Here is a 21,485-nt window from a genome sequence, read left to right as displayed (position 1 = left end):
TGGGGAATTAACGGCTTTTTGCATCGAGGCGCTAAAAGTACATCGGCGATAATTCGTCCCTGGACTGAGGATGAGTATCTAATAACGAAATATGACCGTGGCGGCGCTTACTAATCATTTTGAGGCATGACGTAAGAGTAAACATTATGACTGCGATGTTAACGTCTCTTACGGTCGTAAAATCCGGCTCTCATCTAGGTCGGTCGACAGAAGAGACCGCGTCTCTAGGCCGTGGAATTTTCTGACGCGTTGCGACAATGCCAGATAACAGCGATAACGAACGTACGGCATTCCTCTCACGTACCGAATTGTCACCGCTCATTTGATCTGCCGTGTCGATGCTTCCGCCACTTCTCCTCTACTTCTTCGTCTTCTTCTTCTTCTTCTTCTTTCTTCCTTTTTTCTTCTCGCTACGAGAGGGAAGAGGGAAATCTGGGGGAGTAATTTCAACGACGCTCTCGACTGAATCAAAGTCTCCTTTATTCGTCGCCACGGCGGCGTTCTCCGAATGTGATACTAATTATACAGTCGGCTGTCGATTATATCACAGTCACGATAATTACAACTAAACGCTCGTTTAGAAAACGGGGTCGTCGCCGAACGTGATACTCGCGGTTCCGAAGTTGGCCCCAAGGTCTGATATATCGTGACCCTGACCTTGGCCAACCCGGCCCGAGAAGATGCGCTCGGGTCGGTGATTAATAATTAATTGAACCTCTGGATTGACGCTTCCGAGAGGCACCTCGAGTCGAATTTTTCACGCTACTTCGAACCTATTATAGGCCTTAACCCTTTGAACACGGAGCCATTTCGACATATGGGCGAAATTCGTTTGACCGGACAGGCAATATTGGACCAACGTCGGCCGTCTTTAGGCACTCTTAAGAGCCAAAGGGTTAAAACAGGGGGAAGAAAAATCAGAATTGGATTAATTTATCATATTTTACTATTAGAAAATAAATGGTGAACGTTTTGCGTCGAGAGATTCTCAGAGATTGTTTTTAACCCTTTGTACATGGAGCTATTTCGACATATGGGCGAAATTCGTCTGACCGGGCAGGCAATATTGGACCAAACGTCGGCCGCCGTTAGGCGCTCTTAAGAGCCAAAGGGTTAAAACAGATTACGAAGGTGAAATGCAATAATAAAAAGCTATGTTAAGTTTTGCCCGAAAAGTCAAACAAGACTTATTAAATGTCGGTATACGAGTCGTATGGCGTTATGGAGGGTTAAAAGTGGCAGGTATTTCCGTTTCTTCTATTTGTAGAGCGAAAGTAGAACTTAATTGATGGGGAAAAAAAAAAAGAAAAAAAAAATTGGTTCACTTGACAAAATCGCTTAATTGACTGCATCTGGTTAATTTCAGAAAACGTTTCCGTCGAGTGAGCCGAATTTTATCCACTTGACCGAACTCTACCTCAATCCACCAACGTAGTTAGTTAAATCGTTTTGTTAATTTTAGAAAACAATATTTCTCCCGTCAAGCCAATCATCTCCGACCCGAGTTGAGTGTCCGAAATTACGTAAATGTTTGTCATTACCTATTTGTAATCGATCAGAATCCATTAACCAAGGGACCTTATCAAATATTTGCTTGTCCATATGATAACCACGTCGCGTAGAATCTACAAACACATCTCCGTGGATGTTAGGTGGTAAAAAATAATGAAATTTCGTTCATAGCTCGCAAAAACAAAAAAAAAACAAAAAACGCAGAAAAATAGTCCGATCTCGATAACCTGGTTAAAGTTGACATTACTCATTAGAGTCTCAGAAAAGGACATTCATTGTCCAGTTTGATGTGCCAGGCTGTTATCGCAGATAATGACTAGGTCAGTGTTTTGTGCCTATATGTATACATGTTTGGCGCGAAACTCTACCGAGTCTCTCAATGGAGCCAAAAGGTCTTATTTAGGTTACAGAGGTTCAAAGTAGGGCTGAAGTTTCGACTCAGGGTTTGTTCATTTCGTATCACCGGAGTCTAGGAAGTCTTTCGAGGTCGACAGGTACAGTGCGATCGATCGAAGGACGATCGTCGCTCTTCGTATCAGGTGGAGGACATCCTCCTCTGGGTCCATTAAGACAGGAAACGTTCGTTCGATCGTAGGATAGGACATTGCAGGATATGATCATAAGGATTGATCGCAGGATAGGAGAGGTCTCAGACAGAAACGGTCTTTTCGATCATCCCAGGATATGCGATTTTCAGAATTCCTCAAAATTGATAGTGTGAACTCGACATTCGAATTTCAGTATCAGGGTAGGTAAGGTCTTGTACCGAGATCGTCTTTTTGATCATTCCAGAATCTGCGATTTTCAGAATTCCTCAAAATTGATAGTATGAACTCGAGATTCGAATTTCAGCGTCAGGATAGGAGAGGTCTTGTACAGAACCGGTCTTTTCGATCATCCCAGGATCTGCGATTTTCAGAATTCTTCGAAATTGATCGTATGGATCGTAAGATAGTAGATCGTAGGATAGGACATCGCAGGATATGATCATAAGGATTGATCGTAGGATAGGAGAGGTCTCAGACAGAAACGGTCTTTTCGATCATCCCAGGATCTGCGATTTTCAGAATTCCTCAAAATTGATAGTATGAACTCGAGATTTGAATTTCAGTATCAGGATAGGAGAGGTACCGAGATCATCTTTTTGATCATTCCCGGATCTCCGATTTTCAGAATTCCTCAAAATTGATAGTATGAACTTGAGATTCGAATTTCAGTGTCAGGATAGGAGAGGTCTCGCCCCGAGACGGTCTTTTCGATCATCCCATTTATGACAAATTTATCGGGAATTTTTCTTCAAATTTATTGTGCAATATGCGTACATATATTGCAGACATTTAATGCAGCAGATGGTCTGCAAACAGTTTTTTTAAATCGATTTTCCTCGTTGCATGATGTTCATGAATTTCTATCTGGGACTGGGCAACATTTGAAAGACTTATAGGAAACTGTTAATATCGCATGGGAAAGTTGTCTCGCACAGAGATCGTCTTTTCGATCATCCCAAGATCTGCGATTTTCAGAGTTCCTCAAAATTGATAGTTGAACTCAGGAATCGGATTTCAGTAGAGGATAGGAGAGGTCTCGCACAGAAACGATCTTTTCGATCGTCCCAGGATCAGCGACTGTCAGAATTCCTCGAAATTTATCGCGATGACTAGGAACTGAATTATCCCGATCGGTCGGTTCGATTTCAGGAGATCGTTAGGTTCGTTCGGACTGGACTATTATCTCAAGATTAGACGATTAAAAAATTACCAAATTAATTCGGCCATTGGATCTGGGGGAAGGCTCGAGCGAGGTGCCTCCGCGAAACGAGGCCATCGCGATAGGGTATCAAAAAGAGGGAATTGGGAAATCCAGGTCGAGGGATCGCCAGGAGAGATAGAAGTGGAGATAAACCGTATTCCCATGGGATTCGCGGGATAGTGCCTTTGGTATGGGAGAAACGATACGATAGATTTGCCTCTTTCCCCGAGTCCGTTGCTTCTCCTTCGGGTACTCGCCCGGTTCTCCCGAGTTTCCGTAAGGATCGATTGGAAGTTCAGGCCCGGAAGGGACGCTTTTGATATGTCAAAGGAACGGCAGGTGATAAGACGCGTCATCGAGGAAGCTTATCTCCGGAACCAGCTTAATGGGGTGAAGAAGTTCCCCCAGAGTGACGGGCCCCGCACGATCGTCCATAAAAACACCGTTTTTATTTATTGAAGTCATTTCGGATATTATCCTTAGAGCCCTAGAATACTCAGGATGTCCTGTAAGGAAGAGCCGTTCTCCCCCGGGACGGGGAGCGGAAATCCTCCCTCTCTCTAGCCTAAATCCCTAACTCTAATCCCTTCGTCCTCGAAGAGGCGAGGCAGAGAGAGAGACCTCTCTCGCGTACGGTTTTAACAGTCGACGATTCTCCTTCGGAATTTAATAATCCTTAACTCCTGTCTTTCGCGCGACACGACGGTCAGGATATGCCTAAGGAACTCGGGTCTCCCGGCAAACTTTCCCTGGAGTCCTTGGAGCTCTCGAAACTCTCAAAGTCCGCCCGGACCATAGTCTTCGCACCCGGGGTTGGGTGTCTTCGGGGTCGTCGGGATCCAGGATCACCGACACCACTTAAACGTTCCACGATTCCTCCACTCTTCGGGTTCCTCGTCTCGGTCCGAGTTCCCGCACTACACTTGATCCTTGAAGAGGAGTCGTCGCCAAGGGTCCCGTAAATTGACCGGTCCTCGTCAGCACGAGTCCCTCGAGGGCAGTTCCAGGACCCACAGGATATCGAAGATGAAGACGAAGACGAAGATCTCTCAGAGTCTGTAGACACGCACGGCTCTGGACCCTTGGACCAGCTCGGCATCGTCTTCGTCGGAGGACAAGGACGACGCGAGCCTCGTGGATGCTCCCGTGGACGAGGAGCAGCAAGGTCGTCGTTACAACTCCGTGGTGAGGGGCTCGGCCTTCTCGACGATGACGTGGAACTCGGTCTCTCGATAGAGGCGACCATCGGGGACTACCATGGTGATCCTGCTGTCCACGGGGGCGGGCTCTCTGCCTATCACTCCGTTCTTCTTGGAGACCACATCCGGGGCATTGGTGGGAACGCTGATCCACCTTTTGCGGCTGTTCTCCCTCCTTCGTCGCCAGCACCAGACCCCGAGGACGGCCGCTGCGACGAGGACCACCAGGAGGCCGGCCAGGAGGAGGACGAAGAAGAGGACCGAGCCGGCTATGGCGCAATGGCGGGGCTCGAAATCCGCAAAGGACACCGGGGTGTCCTGGTCCCCGGCATCCACGCAGAGGAACGTCTCCGGCTCGTCGTTGATGGGCTCCTGGAGGAGCGCTCCTCCCCCATAGAGCCTGGAGTACACGTTACTATAGTTTAGAATATTGTTCCTCCAGACAGGGAGCTGCTCGCAGTCGCAGGGCTGGTCCACGAAGACGTTGTCCAGCTCGGGCTTGAAGCTGGACCGGTCGAACATGACAGAGCCCTCCTCGAAGCTGCCCAGAGTGTTGTCCTTGAAGATCAGGTCGCTGAGGGTGTCGGATGGCGAATCGGACTGAGCCTTGCTTTCCGGATCTCCCCGGATCCCCAGGAACGCCCCTACGGCCAGGTTACGGAAGGTGTTGTTCTTGATGACCACGGTGCCGCTGGCCGTGATGCCGAAGGCCTCGCTTTCCACGCTCCCGAAGACGCAGTTCTGGATGGCCACAGTCTTCGGCTTCTTGATGATGAAGGCCGAGCTCCTGACCGTACCCATCTCCACGCCGTCCAGCATGAACTTCTTCTCGACCTCGATGTCGTTGAACGCCCTGCTTGGCACCACCTCCCCGAAGCTCCCACCTATCACGTGGAAAAAGTCCACGTCGAACTTCTTAAAGGCCTGCGCCTCCATCGTCTCCACGTAGCAGTTCTCCAGGGTGAGGGTCTCGGTGCCCACCAGGTCGGCGAACGCGAAGGCGCTCACCAGGCCGATTCGCACCCCCTCGAAGCTGATCCTCTCCACGTTCCCGTGGAAGGCGTAGCTCGGAAGCTGGTCCATGCTGCTGTTCCGGATGGTGATCCTCGTGCGGCTGCTCCGGGGGGAGAGCTGGAAGCTCTGTCGGGCCAGACTCAAGTTCGCCACGTTCACCAGGTCCACCGAGCGTAGACCCGTCATGGAGGTCAGACTCGAGTTGGACAGCACCACCACCGAGCAGTTACCCACGACTATGCGGCTTGTGTGCGGACTCAGCTTCCGCTCGCCCTCCGACGTCAGGACCAGCTCCTGAAACGGAAACCGGCAGTTAGCCTCCCTAATTGCGGAGATGCGCGACCCGCAGCCGGGAACAAAGGAATTGGACGGGAGGAGGATCCTCGTCGAGGCACTCGACCGATCGATCGACCGATCGATCGTGCGGAAAGGTGATCGGACCTTGGAACCGCCGCCCACCTCGGGGGTCCCTTCAGCTCCGGTTTACCTTCGGAAGGAAAGGGTTAAACCCTTTCTTGTCCACAAGCATTCTCTATACCAACTCCACCCACCAGACTAGGGCAAAAGCAGAAAATGTCTCATTAAATACAAGCGCTTGAATTCGGTGCAAAGTACCGAGTGTCGCCTAAAGAGAGCTGGTATTAACAGCTCGCCATATAGTCGGCGATAGTATTAAAAGGGTTAAGGTAATGTGAAAGTGGCGTCAAAGACGCCTCGTTTATGAAACTTCTCCGAGCTGGGTGTCTCCAATCGTTCGAAACTTTACAACGCGGATTATGAGGCTGTAAGGAAGGTCTCGATACCCGTGAAACGTCTATTTTCTAAACATCTGATTGTAGAGATTTTTGAAACGTATGAGAATTGAAATTTCATGGGTCTCGGGACCTTTCTTGCAGGCTTCGTGTTCACGTTGCAATGTTTCAAACGATTCGGAAGACCGAGTTTTGAGAAAAGTTTGATGAAGGTCTCAACCCTCGGATGCCACTTTGACGTCCCCTTAAGACCTTTAACCCCTTAACTTACAATATCGTGTGAGAGACGTGGTATATCAATCGGGCCGAACGTGAACAAAACGTGTGAGAGGCGTATGTCAATCGGGCCAAACGTGAACAAAACGTGTGAGAGACGTGTGAGACGTTGAACGTTCAGCCAAACCGTGATATGGCCCGATGTATGACCGACATTTTTGTTGTTTATGGCACGCGCTATTGGAATTTAAATCCTAAGGCAAGGGGTTAAACCTTCAAGATCTTCCGAATTATCGATGAGATGCATCCTTTTTCCGGACCCACGTGACATGGATCGCCTCCGGACGGGAGCACTTCTCGACGAGAACGGAAGGACGTCGTTACGACCAAGTTCCCTCGTCCTCGTGTTACCCGGCAATTTGCCGGGCGAGATTCGACGACGAGCCGCCTAAGCTAATAAGGCGGGAGGTCCTTATAATTAGGCTTCTAACCCGGGCGTAATTGTTCCCCGACGTGCGCCCGCCCCGGTCCTGCCAATTAAGGAGAATGATGTCGTTATCGCGATAACGAGGGGGACCCGGCTCGCCGGGGAGGCGGCACGAAGGCCTAGCTTCCGCAAGGCCACACGAAAACCAGGATGCGGACCTGGAGGAGCCCAAGGGACGCCGAAGAGGGACCCCAGGACGATCACGCCATCCCGCAATAAGGATCCCCGGGACCTTTGCGATCTCGCAGGAAGACCGCCGCGGGAAAAGCGGATCCACGTCGACCCGGAAGCAGATGGAAGACTCGCTCCTTGATATCGCCCCAAAGCCACAAAGGATTCCTCTCCAAGGAGGTCCTGTCCTCCCCTGCCTTCGTGCAGGCCCCGATATCGGCTCTCTTGAAAAATTCCCTGGCTTTACTTATTCTCTCTCCTCCCGTCTCCTACTTTTCCCTCTTAGTCCGGGTGGTATCCTTTTTGTATTTCTTTCTTTCCTTCGTTTCTTTTTTTTTTTTGGAGCCGCTCCATTTCTTCCTTCTCATTCCATGATGGATGTCGAGGGATTGGAAGGACGTCGTGGTGTTTCTTTTTTTTTTTTTTTTTTCTTAGGGGTTTCGGGGGACCGGATGGGGACAGCTTTATCAGGGGGTGCGTGGATCTGGTGTTATCTTTCTTCGGACGGATAACGAGGACGACACCTCGCGAAGAGGGAATTTTCGGTCCCAATGGCCGCTTCGCGACGGCGTTAGGTAACGGGTGGGCTCGTTAACGTTTACCGGGGTAACGTCATGCACCGGGTGTCTCGAATACCGATGAGAGAGCCGGCTCTAACGGCAGCCACCCGGGGCCTCGTAAATTTCCGGTCGCACGTCGGGAATCTGAGTTTTATCGCGCCCCGCCTCCGGATACGGGATCGCATCCCCTTTCGCCCCGTTATGCGTGGAATTGCTCGTTCGGGATACACCCATGTGTCTCCGCTTTTCTCACGTTTTCCTGAATCTACCTTCGACGCGGCAAACAGAGGCACGGCACGAACCGTGGAGGGATTAAGGTGAAGCGAAACCCCCTTCAAATCAGTCGATTCGAACACAACACTTATTTTTTAAGGGTATTAGACCAAACTTTCCGAAACTTTGACACATCGCTCTTGATCATCTAAGAATTGTCCTGACACATTGAAAATTTGGATTTTTGGAAAACATTTTTTAACTCAGCCCAGTCCAAAATCAAAATGGCGTCGAGCTCTTATCTATTTCGATCGATATACAATTATCGGAGGCTCCGATATGAGAAACGAAAGGGTCAGGACAATTTTATGACAATTTAGAACACTCTGGTAATCGATAAACTCGCATTTGAACGGGATAAAGGCAAAAAAAGTGTTGTATGCGCTTCTATGCTGAAACGATGGGAATACGAGGTCCCGAACTAGGTTTCGACACCTGTGACATTTCAGTCTTTTCAAATTAGACACTTTTTAGTTTTTTTTTTCTGTACAAAAAGAAACGGAATACACACACGTGCCAGGGGTTTTAAGGACTTTCCTTAGGTCGCCATGTGTCTATGGTGAGATTTCAAACATTTCGGCACGTTCAGTTGGCGAAAAAGTTTTATGAACGATCGACTCTTCTGATACCGCTTTCATGTCTCTGATAAGGATAAGGTGACGTAAAAGGCGGCGAGAAAATTAATCGATGGGGAAGATTAATTCAGGTATTTGATGTACTATCCGAAACGATCTTCGGTCTTCGAGGTTTTAGCAGTAATGCCATTTCGGATATTTGGATGATAACGGGAACTGAGACGCTAGGTTATCGATATTTATATTTAAATTGATGTGCATTAACATTGAGAAGTGTAGAAAATAAGAAGCACTAGGTGTCATTCCGACAGAATGATTGTAAGGAGGTCGAAATGAGCCTCACCGGGTGATCTGAGTTCGTGATAGTCGGTTTGCTACTATATCCCAAATTCTTTTGGTTGGGTTCTGATAGTTTCCATTTTTGAGGTCTTTCTAAGTCTTCACGAAGCAGCATGGCACCGTCATGTTAGTTCTAGTCCGCGATGAATAAAAAAAATATATATATATTTTATGGAAAATGAAATTCTATGGGTGTCAGGACCTTCCCTGAGACCTTCATATTCGTGTGGCAAAGTTTCAAACAATTTGGTTATTGACCCAGTTCGGGGAAAAGTGTAAAGGATGTTTCAGAGGCCACTTTTACATCACCTTAAGACCTACTGTACACCCGCGTGTCTAGGACGTTTGGCGTCGGAATTGCGGTTTGTTGTGCCATGTACCGGTACCTTCCACACAAACCTCCATCCACGCAACCTCGATCACGCAGCAGATTGTCGTGTATGGTCCGATACACACGAAACGGTAGTTAGCCACAAGTAACGACGCCTCGCCGACGTCCGAATCACGCAAGTGTGCATCGGGCCTAAGCGTCCCTTTTCTTCCACGATCCCCCTCTTCAAGGTGTCCCTTTTCCCGAGAATTCCTCAGGGCTTTCGTAGGGGATCATAAGGCGCGGAAAATCGCCGCAGCGGAAGGTGCACCGCGGCTCTCTTTACGGCCTCCCTCGAAGGAGTTTACGCGAAACAATTTCCACGACGGTCGATTCGTTTGCGAGCGCCGGCCGCCATTACGGGATCCCTACGTGTCGACCGCCCCGTCGTTGGAGGCGACCCTTTTCTCCGAGGAAGTGCCACCCTTTCCTCCCCCCAGGTTTCCTCAGGAACGACTCCCCCTCTCCGATTATCCGACCGGAGGAATCTTCCCTCGCCCCGGTTGTTTCCGCCCGAGGACACTCGTTTACGTATTAATTGTCTCTCCCGAGAGGAGACGTCCCCGTCCTCGACGACGAAGTACGCTTCTTTTCGCGGTCCCCCGGCCCCTGCCCCCGGTCTACTAAATTTTTACTCCTTCAGCAAACCTCCCCCTTGCCCCTTCCACGTTACCCCGGGTGCCCCAACCCCCCCGTTCAATTAAATTAATACAACCAGCGGCCGGTGGTAATACCCTCGCGGTCGACTCTGGGACGTGATGCGCCCCCCCGCGTTAATCGCGTTTAATCGCGTTAATTACGCCTCCCCCCCAACAATTCATACTCCCCCGCGGATAATAAATTAAGCCCCTTCTCTGCGGCGCGGTTTCCGCATCCGCCTGCAAAATCGCCTTGATTTGTCCCTTTTCCCGTTTCTCCTCCGAGGAGAAACCGCGTTTTCGCGTCGGAGGCGCTCCTTGGACCCCTCGCTCCTCGCGGAACCTCCGCAACCCTTCCGCGGGCCGTCGAACGGACGCAGTTACGCGATTTATGAGGGTGACGGCACGGATTTCGCACGCGGGGAGGGAATTTCGGCCGCGTCGGGATCCTTATCCCGCCGACGTGCCTCCGAGGAACCGAGGGACGCCGATTGGTTCCCGGGGCGTAAACCGAGACGCGGTTAACCGCCAGGAGTTATCGCGTTACCGGGGACACGCTTTAACGGAGAGATTTTACGGTGTCGTCCCGGTGCATAAGGCTCCGGGACGTTTCGCGACGATTCCCCCCGTCCCCCCTCCTGGGGCCCTTTATCGCTCCGGCGACGTCTTCCTCTTTGTCGGCACGGCCTCTGTTCGACGCCGTGACGTCACTTTGGTTATCGGGAATGCCCGGTATCTCGGGACCCACTGTGCCCGTTGATAACGCCATTCGATCCCCCCCCTCAGGAAACACCTACTAGGTGCCCCAGTTCCCGCGGGACCCCTGGATCCCGGATTCCCTGGATGCAAATTCAACGCGATTCCCGGAAAACGAGGTGGGTCCAGGTACTTGCACTATTTGCAACCCTTGCGCCATAATTTAGGGGGGTCAGAACCCCTAAAGGAGGGGGGCGATCGCCCCCGCTCTTGCGCCCGAGTCCCGATTAATTCCAGTCGCGTTTGTCTCGGGAAGTTCGCGATCACGCGATTACTCCCTCCCCCCCCCCCCCCCCCCAGAGAGGGTCGCTTTGCGGCGAAGGGGTGATTTCTCTTCCCGAGGGATACCGGAGAGCCTTCGGGAAACGAGACGGGTGGTGAGGGATGTACCTGTGAGGGAGCTTTAACCCTTTCGCTAGGGCGGTCTGCTGCACCCGGGTGCAACCCCTGGACGCGGAACCTTGCGCCAAAAGTGTACATACGCGTTGCGGCCACCCTGAGAAAAACATTTCATTTAACCAAAGAAACATTTCTTTCGATGATACCGAGGAATTATTCTGTCTCTTTCTAAGAGTAATTGACTCAAATAAAATTGGATGGAACGTTTCTTAGAGTTTATTCGAGTGAAATGATTATTCTTTGAATTAAGGGGATGTGAACGTGGCACCCGAAAGCTCAATCGTTCATAAAACTTTTCTACGAACTGGGGGTCTAAAAATCGTTTTATACTTTAATACGTGAATATGGAGACCCTAAGATAGGTCCTGAAACTCGTGAAATTTCATTTTTTATACACTATTTTTAAAATACCTATAAACAAATTTGAAAAGAATTGAAATTTCATGAGTCTCAGGACCCTCCTTATGGTCTCCCTATTCACGTTGTAAGGTTTCCAACTATACGGTAAACCGAGTTGTGAGAAAAGTTTTATAAACAAAACCTCTTCGACGCCGCTTTCACTTCACCTTAACCAGCATATTTCTTAGGCTCGATGAATTTCTTTTCTCGGTGTATAGCCGGCTTATCCTTAGGCGTTGTTCCGAAGATCGCGTTCATCTCAGGGGGTGGTTTCGTACACTCTGGCTGTAGGTAGTTTTAAGAGCGAAATGGTCGATGGAACGACCAGTTGCCGGGCGAAGGAGCATCCTTACCTCCCCCTCGTCCCTGCAGTCGCAGGTGAGGCGTCCGTAGTCGTCGCAGGAGCAGGGGGGCGCGTCGCACCTGCTGAGGGAGTTGGTCAGCACCCCCTCGAGGGCGGCGGCCCAGAGGAGGCCCAGGGCGAGCCTCGCGGCCGCCATCTTGGTTCCCTCGGAGAAGGCCGGCCGATCACCACGCTGCGAAACCGGCGAACCGCTTCCGGGCCGCCATCACCGGGGCGACTCCCGAGGGAGTCCCGGGACTCCTCGGGGCCCCTTTCGGCACCCTTGCATAGGTACTCGGCCAAACTCTCCTTTTCTGAAAAAACGCCCCTCCCTTTCCCTCTCAGGTTCGCCGCTTCCACGCTCTACTCCTCGGAGTCCGTCCGTCCGGGCGGTCCCTCGGCCCCCAGGTCACAGGGCACCCCTAATGCGGACCAATCGGAGATGGACTTCGTCAAAAGCCGGCCGGTCCTTCTCCCCTTTCCTATGGGGTCGGTCAGGGTGGGTCCTCTGCAAAGAACGAGCCGTTTAGAGATCATCCTCGGGAGCGCCTTCCGGGAAGATGGTCCCTCGACCGGGACGCGTCCCCCGTGGGGGGTAAAGGGGTGGCGGGGCACTTTGTCAGGGGGAACCCCCTCGTTCTTCGGCAGGTTCCTCCACCTAACCCTCTCTCCTCTTTTTCCCCTTCATCGATATTCCCGAAGTTGCGGCCAAGTCTAGGCGGCAACGGGGGAGGGGGTGGCCGCTTACATAATGGAGCGACACGGGGGGCCCGGGGGACTGGGGGACGGGTCAAAGTTCGCGGCTCGCGGCAGGAAACCTCCAACTTCGTAATTATTGAAACTTCATCCCTCTTCCTACCCCTTCTTCCGGGGAACTTCCGGCCCTGCCCGGTCCAGGGGGAGGAACCGTCGTGGTTATTATCCGCGATTCGCGGCCTCCGGAATCGATTCCCCCTGGATCTGGGGATTCGTTAGCGGGGAGAACGATCTCCAGGCCGTTTTTCCATTCATCCCCCTCCCTCCCCCCGAAAGTTTCCCCGGCGATCGTTAGAGGGAGGGGGCGAGTCCTCCAGTTCTTCGAGGAAAGCTTGGCTTCGTTTTCACCCCCCCCGATTAAGCGGCCCCACACATTCGGGAACGACTGGGATAAAAAAGGCGACTTGGGGAGCTGGAACGCATGGAATTCCGGCGATCGGTTTGGTAATTAAATATTGATAAATAAACCCGCACTCTCCCCTCGAGTCCCCTCGATATTGAAATGCGCGCGCATTTGTACACGCGTGTACACGGTTTACGCGTCGCTCTCCTTGCTCGAAGTGGAAGGGAAAAGTCCTGTAGCATTTTTTTTTAATTCTTTTTTTTTTTCTACGGTGCGCGGTTTGTTGGAAATAATTTATTAATTGTTCGGATTTGGCCAATGTCGGGTCGATTATAGTGGAACGCTAATCGGTGGACATTTCGGAAGCTGTCTTATCGGTATAGGAGAATCACGTGGCCGCGACACGTGGTAATTAAAGGGATGTGAAAGTGGCATCCGAAAGCTCAATCGTTCGTAAAGCTTTTCTCTGGGTGTCTCAAATCGTTTCATACTTTAAAACGTGAATATGGAGACCCTAAGGTAGGTCCTGAAACTCGGGAAATTTCATTTTTTACAAACTATTTTTAAAATATCTATAAACAAATTTGAAATGAATTGAAATTTCATGAGTCTCAGGACCTTCCTTATAGTTTCCCTGTTCACGTTGTAGAGTTTCAAACTATTCGGTAAATCGAGCTGGGAGAAATGTTTTATAAACAAAACCTCTTCGATGCCTATTTCTTATCACCTTAATAACCAGTGATAAATACCGTGGAATAGAGACCCTGACTATATTTTGAGAAAAAAAAAAATATCAGTCCAACGTCATTGACTATTGGCGTTACTCGTTACCGTCGGAAATTGCTCTGTTAAAACTGCCGGGTCGAATAATGTACACGTTGTCGATGTTTTTCCAAGATATAGCGCTTTTTAGTGCGCGCATTTGGATTTTAGTACACCCGAGTGCGCGGACTTTAGTGCACGGGTATGCGGATTTTAGAGGCCGTGTGTACTGGATTACGAAATCTTCTGTATACTAATTTTCCGTCACATCCGTGAGAATTTATAAGCAATTGCGCGCGAAGGTTTATACGTGGATGTGCGATTGTCACGAGACATGTATGTGAGACCTCGGATACTAGAGTACCGATTTTCGACCACGTGCACATACACGATTGCATGTACCTTGAGGGAAGCGCGTTATAGTAGATTCATTAACATTGGTAACGATTTCTTTTTTCGTCCCACTGTCTCGTCCAAGATCTTTTTAATACTTTTTTCATGACTTTTCGCGTAAAAGTGCAATGTATACATTCGTTTGGTATTCATTTCCAGTGCCGCTGTTTCTGGTTTTATGATAGATTCGTATTCGAAAGTGTTTGATACGTGGATGTGCGATTGTCATAAGACATGTATGTGAGACCTCGGATACTAGAGTACCGATTTTCGACCACGTGCACATACACGATTGCATGTACCTTGAGGGAAGCGCGTTATAGTAGATTCATTAACATTGGTAACGATTTATCTTTTCGTCCCACTGTCTCGTTCAAGATCTTTTTAATACTTTTTGCATGACTTTTCGCGTAAAAGTGCAGTGTACACATTCGTTTGGTATTCATTTCCAATGCCGCTGTTTCTGGTTTTATGATAGATACGTATTCGAAAGTGTTTGAAGTGTCAAAAAGTTTTTGACAGTTACGCCGTAGGCAGCGCTCAGCTGATCGACGAGCCCGATTGGCGGTTTTTCAATTAATTATTTCGCGCATACCGTGCACCAGTAGGAAAAAATTCTAGACTTTTTCATTTCATTGTTGCCAGGGATAGACATGTATAAACCGCGGACACGCATTCCACCACACCATGTACGCAAGTACAAAAACCGGTGCACTCTGCGTACACTTCTTCCACCGCCTCGCTATTAAAATCACCCTTTCTAAAATACGATAATCACGTAGTCGAAGTTACTTCAACATACGATACGTCGAGACTACGTATACAATTATCCTCTGAATTTTCATCCACGAGTACATGAATTACAGATGACACGTACGCGAAATTTCGAACCATAACGTACACCGTTTTTCGCTTGATAAAAATCCCCGTTCAATTGCGGTAAAATCTACATACACGACTGTCATCACACAAATACACTTTCATATACCGATTTTCGATCCGATCCACAAGCCCACCTGTACTAATTTAAAAAAACTAAGACGTATAGTCCATATCCTAACAATTTCTCCAATTTCCTCTCTACCATCCCGTACAATCCAAATCGTGTTTTGCGGAAGTACAATATGCACTTGTACTCGAGACTTCGAAATATCGGGACACTTTTACCGACCCTCGTTACCCAGGGAGTGTTACCCGAGTACTCTCGGGTTCACCGGATCGCCGTTAAGGGATGGCCCCCCCCATATTGCCCTCCCTAACCTACCCCACGCGATCGCCTCCCGGATGGACACGGAGGCGCCTCAAATTACGGCTCGTTATCAGGATTTACTCGGCAGTGATTAAACATTTCACTCGGCCTGATTTACGCCTCGTTAATGGATATTCATATATTCAAATCGAGGGGGGAGTCGAGAGCCGATAATTATGCGGAATTTATCCGATCCCTAGTGAGGGGGGTCGGGGGGGGGGGGAATCCGATTTATCCAGAGCTTCCTTCTTCCCGATCGCGCACTTTTGCGCGACTCGTCTCGCGAGCGCTCGCCTTCGATGATAATACTTGACCCCCCTGGTGACCCCTGCCCCCCCTCCCCTACTTTTCATTCCAGCACCATTTTTAGCTCCTCGGTTTATCGATTGTCCTCGGCCGCGTGTTCTCTCCCTTCGCACGACACTTTCCGCGTGTCGATCGCGTTGCGGACTGCGTATCCCCCCCCTCCGTGAATCGCTATCGGTCGTTATCAATGGTACCCTATAGTTCTCCAGAAGGAGGGAACCTCGCGACCTAGAGAGAGGATTTTCGCGCCTCTCGAGGCTTATCGTCGCTCGAATTTTTGCGCGACTTCCGGATTTCGAGTTCGGAGACGAATTGAATGGGGTGATAAGGAGGGGGAGGGGTTTCTTATCGGTGAGAAAGTGCCTCGGGATGTGCGATTCTTGGGAAGAGATCGATCGCTCCGATTTCGCTCCCCCGGCTTCCCCGGACCTCTGCCAACCACCTGTGCGGCGGCTCCCTCTTCCGCGGATGAAACGCGACGGCCGATCCGGGATTGATAAGTGATAAGGCGCCGATTTCGGAAATTCGAGGGATTCGTCTCGAGATCGGTTTTGAGGTCGGTCTTTCCCAAATGTCGAAGGAGACGCGCCCTGCCGCGTTCGCGTAGCTCCTCGTGGGCGATTAATCGCCGCGCTATCTCTTATCAGTCGCGGGGAGCGTCGTCACGCGAAGGTGGCCCGACGTCGCGCGCCGTCGCGTCGCGTCCCGCGGATCCGTCGAAGCATCTCGTCGCGGGTTTCACGTCGATGGTCCCCCCGATGAGGTCCTCGATCCGATTCATCGGCCAGCCCCGCGATTGATAATCCGCCGACTGATAAGCCGGGCCGCCGCTATCGCGCTACTCATCGCGATAAATTTCCAGGCATGAATTAACGTCGCCGAGGCGTCCCTATTATACTTTCAAACGTCCCACACGCGACGGGCCTTGTCGGGATAATTCGGGAGGAACTCGAGGAGAGAGAAAGAGAGAGAGAGACGCGAAGATGGGAGGCGTTGGCCCCTCGTACCGATAAGGTACACGTATGACCTGAAAGAAAAAATACCCCCCAAAAAAAACGGATACAAAAATCGATAAAGGATCTCCTTCTCGAAATCAAGGTCCGGGAATTATCCGCCACCCTTTTCCCTCCCCCAAGTGCCAGGGAGAAGCGACGCTCGAGGGCGCACGTGCGTCGTCCGATCGGCCCACCTAGGTTCCTCTTATCGCGTACAGGCGATGGTCCCCGCTTTTTTTACATTCCGCGCACTTCGATATGTATTTCCGATATCTCCCGGCGTTTGCTCGCCCCTCCCTCGGGAGCCGTCGATCTCGATCGGCGAATTATTTTCACGGGAGCCCGCGACGGCGACCGCGACATTCCCGCGGGTTCTCGCGCTCGGGACGCGACTGGACGCGCTCGGGTGCAGGCGGAGACGCCGCGTCCTACCTCGCCGGCGGACGACTCCGGACTGGCGGCCTCTTTCGAATTGGCGGCCGATCGGACGCGTGCGCGCGCACGCGCCTCTCGCCGCCGCGCGCCGGAAAAAATGCACCTCGCATGCATTCCCCCCGCGTGTGTGCAGTTATGCTGCGCGAGTCGCGGAACCCTCCTAAATGGAGGGGGGAGTCCTGGTCACGTGTCCTGTCAAACCTCCCCTCACGAATTGGAATTTTCTTTCGGAGGATTAACCCTCTCGATGCCGCCGATGACTATACTCACCCACAGGACTATTCTACAAATCTTACAGCGATTCAGAACTTTCGCCGAATCTTTTGACTCTTTTTTGTTTCTTTTTTCTTTTTGGCGCGGAATTGCGGTTTTGTTTTCTTTGCTCGTGACACGTACTCAGGGTTCGAATGTAACGAAAATCAAACGCGTGGAATGAAGACGTTGCGTGATTTTACGGGACTGTATTAACGGTTACGTTGAAAGTATCGAATTCTGAAATTTTCTTTTTTTTTTTTCTTATTTTGCTTTGACTTTTCTACGATAGGGAAGTTTAATTGTATCGTGGGTACTCGCGATTCCAGGGTACGAACATGGAGAAACAGCTGTTTCCCGAAAGGGTTGAAGGGACTCAGCGCGGTGACTTGTCCGCAAACTTCTTATCACCGGCGCTTACGTGGAAGAGAGGGTGATAAGGAGCTGATATCGCGAGCTAGTCATGGCTCGCGGTGAAAGGACCTCGTTCCCCGTCTCTGGAGACGATTTTCCGATTTTCAGGCTTCGAGAGGTAGACTCGGTGGAAATCGTGCGGAACTCTGGGGCAGGAGGGGGTTGGGGGGAGGTCTAAAAAGCTGTTTCCGGGGGATCATTAAATCCTCCCGGGGTGGAAGTCGCGAAAGGCAAACCCACGGCGAGGTAAGGCGCTTTCTTTTAATGGCCTCGGCCGTTTTTCCCCCTCCCACCCCCTCCTGCGTCTCGGGCGACACTTTTAGAAAACCACACGACCCCCCTTTCCCCCCCCATCATACATTCAGTTTTCCGAGGACCTCGTGGATCCAATCCTACAACCCTTGGGTGAAATATCCTTTCGACATCTCCGCCAGGACCTTCCCTTACGGGGTCCCCCTCTCTAATGGACGATCGCACCTTGGCAAACCTACCCTTCGTCCGAAAACACCCCCCTGACGGGGCGCATTAATTAGAGGCTGATTAATTACGCCCCTGGGACGATAAAAGTCCCGCTGGCCAGAAACCGCTTTCACCCCATGGCGAAGGTTAGACCACGCGTTTCCGCTTCCTCCCCCGTATCCTCGCATCAACCCCTATCACCGTATCATCATCATCCCTTTCACAGAGACCGCCCCCGATCGATGCGCCATTCCACCCCCGGCTCGCGATCGCGATTGTAATTCCATCGGTGCGACCTGTGACGATTTCGATGGGAAAAAGAGGAGGGGTGGTGGTGGTGGGGGAAGGGGAAAAGGGAGGAATTCGCGAAAAAAAAAAAGGAAAAAGAAAGAGCGGAGCGAGTCGATGCCGTCCTCTCGGAGCGGCCTCGTATTTCGCACCGCGCCGTAATCACAGAAGCTACCCCCGCGCCACCCCCCGTGGCAATCCGGGGTGTTGTCCCACGGGATTCGGGGGGATCGGGCAACTTTACGATCGGCACGTCGATTTAAGCCCGGGGCAATTTTCCGAAAAAAGGGGAAAAAAGACGTAGAGGGGGTGGGCGATCCGATTTCATCCCCTGAGAGCCGGTCTTGTCATTTTACTCTCGGGGATGTCTCCCTTCCTCCACACTCTGTCCGCGTTAGCGAGCCACGTGGGGCGATTACCGTCCCCCTCGGATCGCGGAATTTCCGCGTGCAGTCCTCGGATTCAAGGGTGGACCCCCCAAATTCCTGGGGGTGTGCCGAAATCCCCCGGGGGGAAGTTTACGGGCTCGGCTCGATTTTCCGGAAAAGGGCCGCCGAGAGGAGGGGCGAGAGGGGGCGGTCGGCGGGAAGTGAAAGACAGGGGGTGGCTTTCCACGGCGCGTAGGTGGAAAGCTCCTTTTCCGTTTTATTGGCCGCGAGCTTCCGGAATGACGTCGGGCTCGAGGGCGATCGTTACCGACTCTCGGCGTTTCGTCTCGGTTTTCAGCCCCCCCCCCCTGCCCACCCCCGACCACCCCTCGGCGGACGTTCCTTTGTTCCGTCGCGTTTAGTCGCGCCATTTTCCCAAGTGGCCCACTCGTCGCCCTCCGGAGGAGGTTTCCACCCCCAGGGTCCTCCGCGCCGAGATCTCGGCCCCCCGATAATCGATAGCACCCCCTTTCTCTCCGCCACCCTTAACCGAGTCCCAGTTTCGGGGCGACACCTTCCAATGGGGTTAGGGGCCGATCTGAATTCCGAGGCGCCCCAGGTTCGTTAGTTTCGGCCGAGGGTGCTCGACTTCCGGCCGGGGGGTGGTTAGCCCTCTCCTGTACCAATCAACAAGTGTGCCCCGACGTGCGCCCCCAGGGACCGGAATTCCGAAATACACGCGACGAACCGGCTGTGAGGATGCCACCCTGAGACGATTCGGGTTCCCCACCCCCTGGGGGTAGAATCCCCCCCGGAGTTCCATCCCCGCCCCGAGACCCGCCGAATTTCCACTTCACGAGTTTTACCCTCCTAACTTGCGCCCTCCCCCCCGAGAGGATCGTCGCTTCCGATTCCTCCGAATTTCGAGACAGGTGAGGAGGACTGCGTTCTGGGGGCGAGTCTCCAGGGGGTCGCCGGAAACGCACCCCCGCGGGACCCGCGGCCGTAAACGCCGTTTCGCGGACTTCTGACCGGAAGTTGTAATTGCACGAGAGGGGGGAGGGAGCGTTAGGAGCCCTCGAAGCGAGTTTACGACCCCTGTTTCTGCGAAGCGTCTCTACACCTAGAGAAGGCCTCGAAGCACCCGCCCCTAGCGAGACTCGAAGTCGGAACTCCCAGGAGCCCCCTCACCCCTCCCGGAAATAGCCAGGGGGTGACCCCCCCCGGGCGCACCTAAATTCCTCCACGGCTTCCCTCCTTTTCTCGATATCTCCCCCGGGGAAGTTGCAGTTTACGACGATCCTCGGATGCACCCCTCCACCCTATGAGGTGCTCCCTTTACTCGCACCCTCACTCGCACGATTTTAACCCCAAATAAAAAAAAACCCTAAAATCTTGAAAAAAGAGAATATTCCACTCGCTAACTATGGAAGGGAAAATTCTTGCCGTCAAAGTGTAGAAGGTATTGTTTTTGCTTGGTGGACGAGAATGTCGCTTTATTGGGACGGATTCATTTTTTCGCGACCTATACGTGAAGGTATAGGTTTAAGAATACTCAAATTTGATGTAAATTGTGATATTGGTGTCAGGGTACAGAAGATTATTGTTTTTTTTTTTTTTTTTATATGAAACATGACGCATTAAGGAAAAATTGGTGGACGAGAATGCCGCTTTATTGGGACGGATTCATTTTTTCGCGACGTATACGTGAAGGTATAGGTATAGGTGAGAACACTCAAATTTGATATAAATATTCTTCATCGTAATCTGGGTATATATCTTGCGAATAATAAATCAATTGCCGATTGAAGACCGATTGAAGTTTCCGTACCGAACGACATTTCGTAAAAAAATAAAAAAAAAGAATGTACAGCGCTTACACCATGCTGAAGTCAAATTCGGTGTTAGAATGCGAAGGGGTTATTGTAAATTCAGTTAAATGTTTAATAACGCGATTGTACGAAGTACATTTGGCGCGAAACTCTACCGAGTCTCCTGATAAAGTCCGATACCGTTTACGAATGATAAACAAGAGTATTGCTTTATTCGGACACATCCATTTCTTCGTGATAAAAAAAGTGAAATTATACACCGATGATAAGAAAAACATGATATGATGACGTTCTTCACCGCAATCTGTCGAAATATCTTCCAAGTCGATGCAGTCTTATCGACAGTAATCATTAAGTTTGTAATATGAAATGAAGGTACTACCTCTTGCCATCATTCGATTATAATTCCTCGAGAGCTGTTTAGAATGATTACAACAGAGTTGGTTGTGTTTATATTTGAGCCGAGGCGTAAGTTTGCACGGTTTATTTATTCTAGAAATAAATAAAGTATAAATTGTGTGAGGCGACTGCCGAAGAATTGACGATTTTGATTGGATCGGCGATCGGTGGGAGGGGGTAAGGCCTTCGGCTCGAAGGAGTCAATCGGTCATCGATTTATCAGTTTTCGAGTGATACCCGAAGGAGCAAGACCTCGAGGAATCCTGTCGTCAGTTATCAGCTTAGCAGTCTTCTAGGATCCTGATCCTGCGTCTTCCGGTTGAGTCGAGAAAGCTAAGTGAATGATTAAATTGACATGTTCTTGCCTCTTGCTTCTATTGAGATGTTTTGGAATTAACATCAGTCATCCGGTCGCCGACTTTGTGATGACTTTATTTCACGGAGTTAGTCGGCATACCGTTTAAATATGTCGTTATGAAAAC

The 21,485-nt window shown here is 50.8% G+C and overlaps 1 protein-coding gene across 1 annotated transcript; it reads right to left on the bottom strand.

Annotated features, from left to right (window-relative positions):
- Window positions 1-483: 483 nt before the first annotated feature.
- Window positions 484-16,988, bottom strand: LOC105702720. The gene is made up of 3 exons (XM_012430503.2): window positions 16,751-16,988; window positions 11,763-12,260; window positions 484-5,768 (listed from the first exon to the last, which is right to left on the bottom strand). The coding sequence occupies exons 2-3, from the start codon at window positions 11,907-11,909 to the stop codon at window positions 4,434-4,436; spliced, it is 1,482 nt and encodes a 493-aa protein (XP_012285926.1). The 5' UTR covers window positions 11,910-12,260; window positions 16,751-16,988; the 3' UTR covers window positions 484-4,433.
- Window positions 16,989-21,485: the final 4,497 nt, after the last annotated feature.

The sequence above is a fragment of the Orussus abietinus genome, unplaced genomic scaffold (assembly GCF_000612105.2).
Source record: "Orussus abietinus isolate OABI.00-Male unplaced genomic scaffold, Oabi_2.0 scaffold316, whole genome shotgun sequence".
NCBI classification, from domain to species: Eukaryota; Metazoa; Arthropoda; class Insecta; order Hymenoptera; family Orussidae; genus Orussus; species Orussus abietinus.
This window is presented reverse-complemented; position numbering and strand designations above follow the sequence as displayed.

Excerpts from the sequence above, each read along its gene's own strand:
- LOC105702720 (XM_012430503.2), bottom strand. The coding sequence starts at position 11,909 with ATGGCGGCCGCGAGGCTCGCCCTGGGCCTCCTCTGGGCCGCCGCCCTC. Across the intron at positions 5,769-11,762 it reads ACTGCAGGGACGAGGGGGAG|GAGCTGGTCCTGACGTCGGA; the intron begins GTAAGGATGCTC and ends TTTCCGTTTCAG.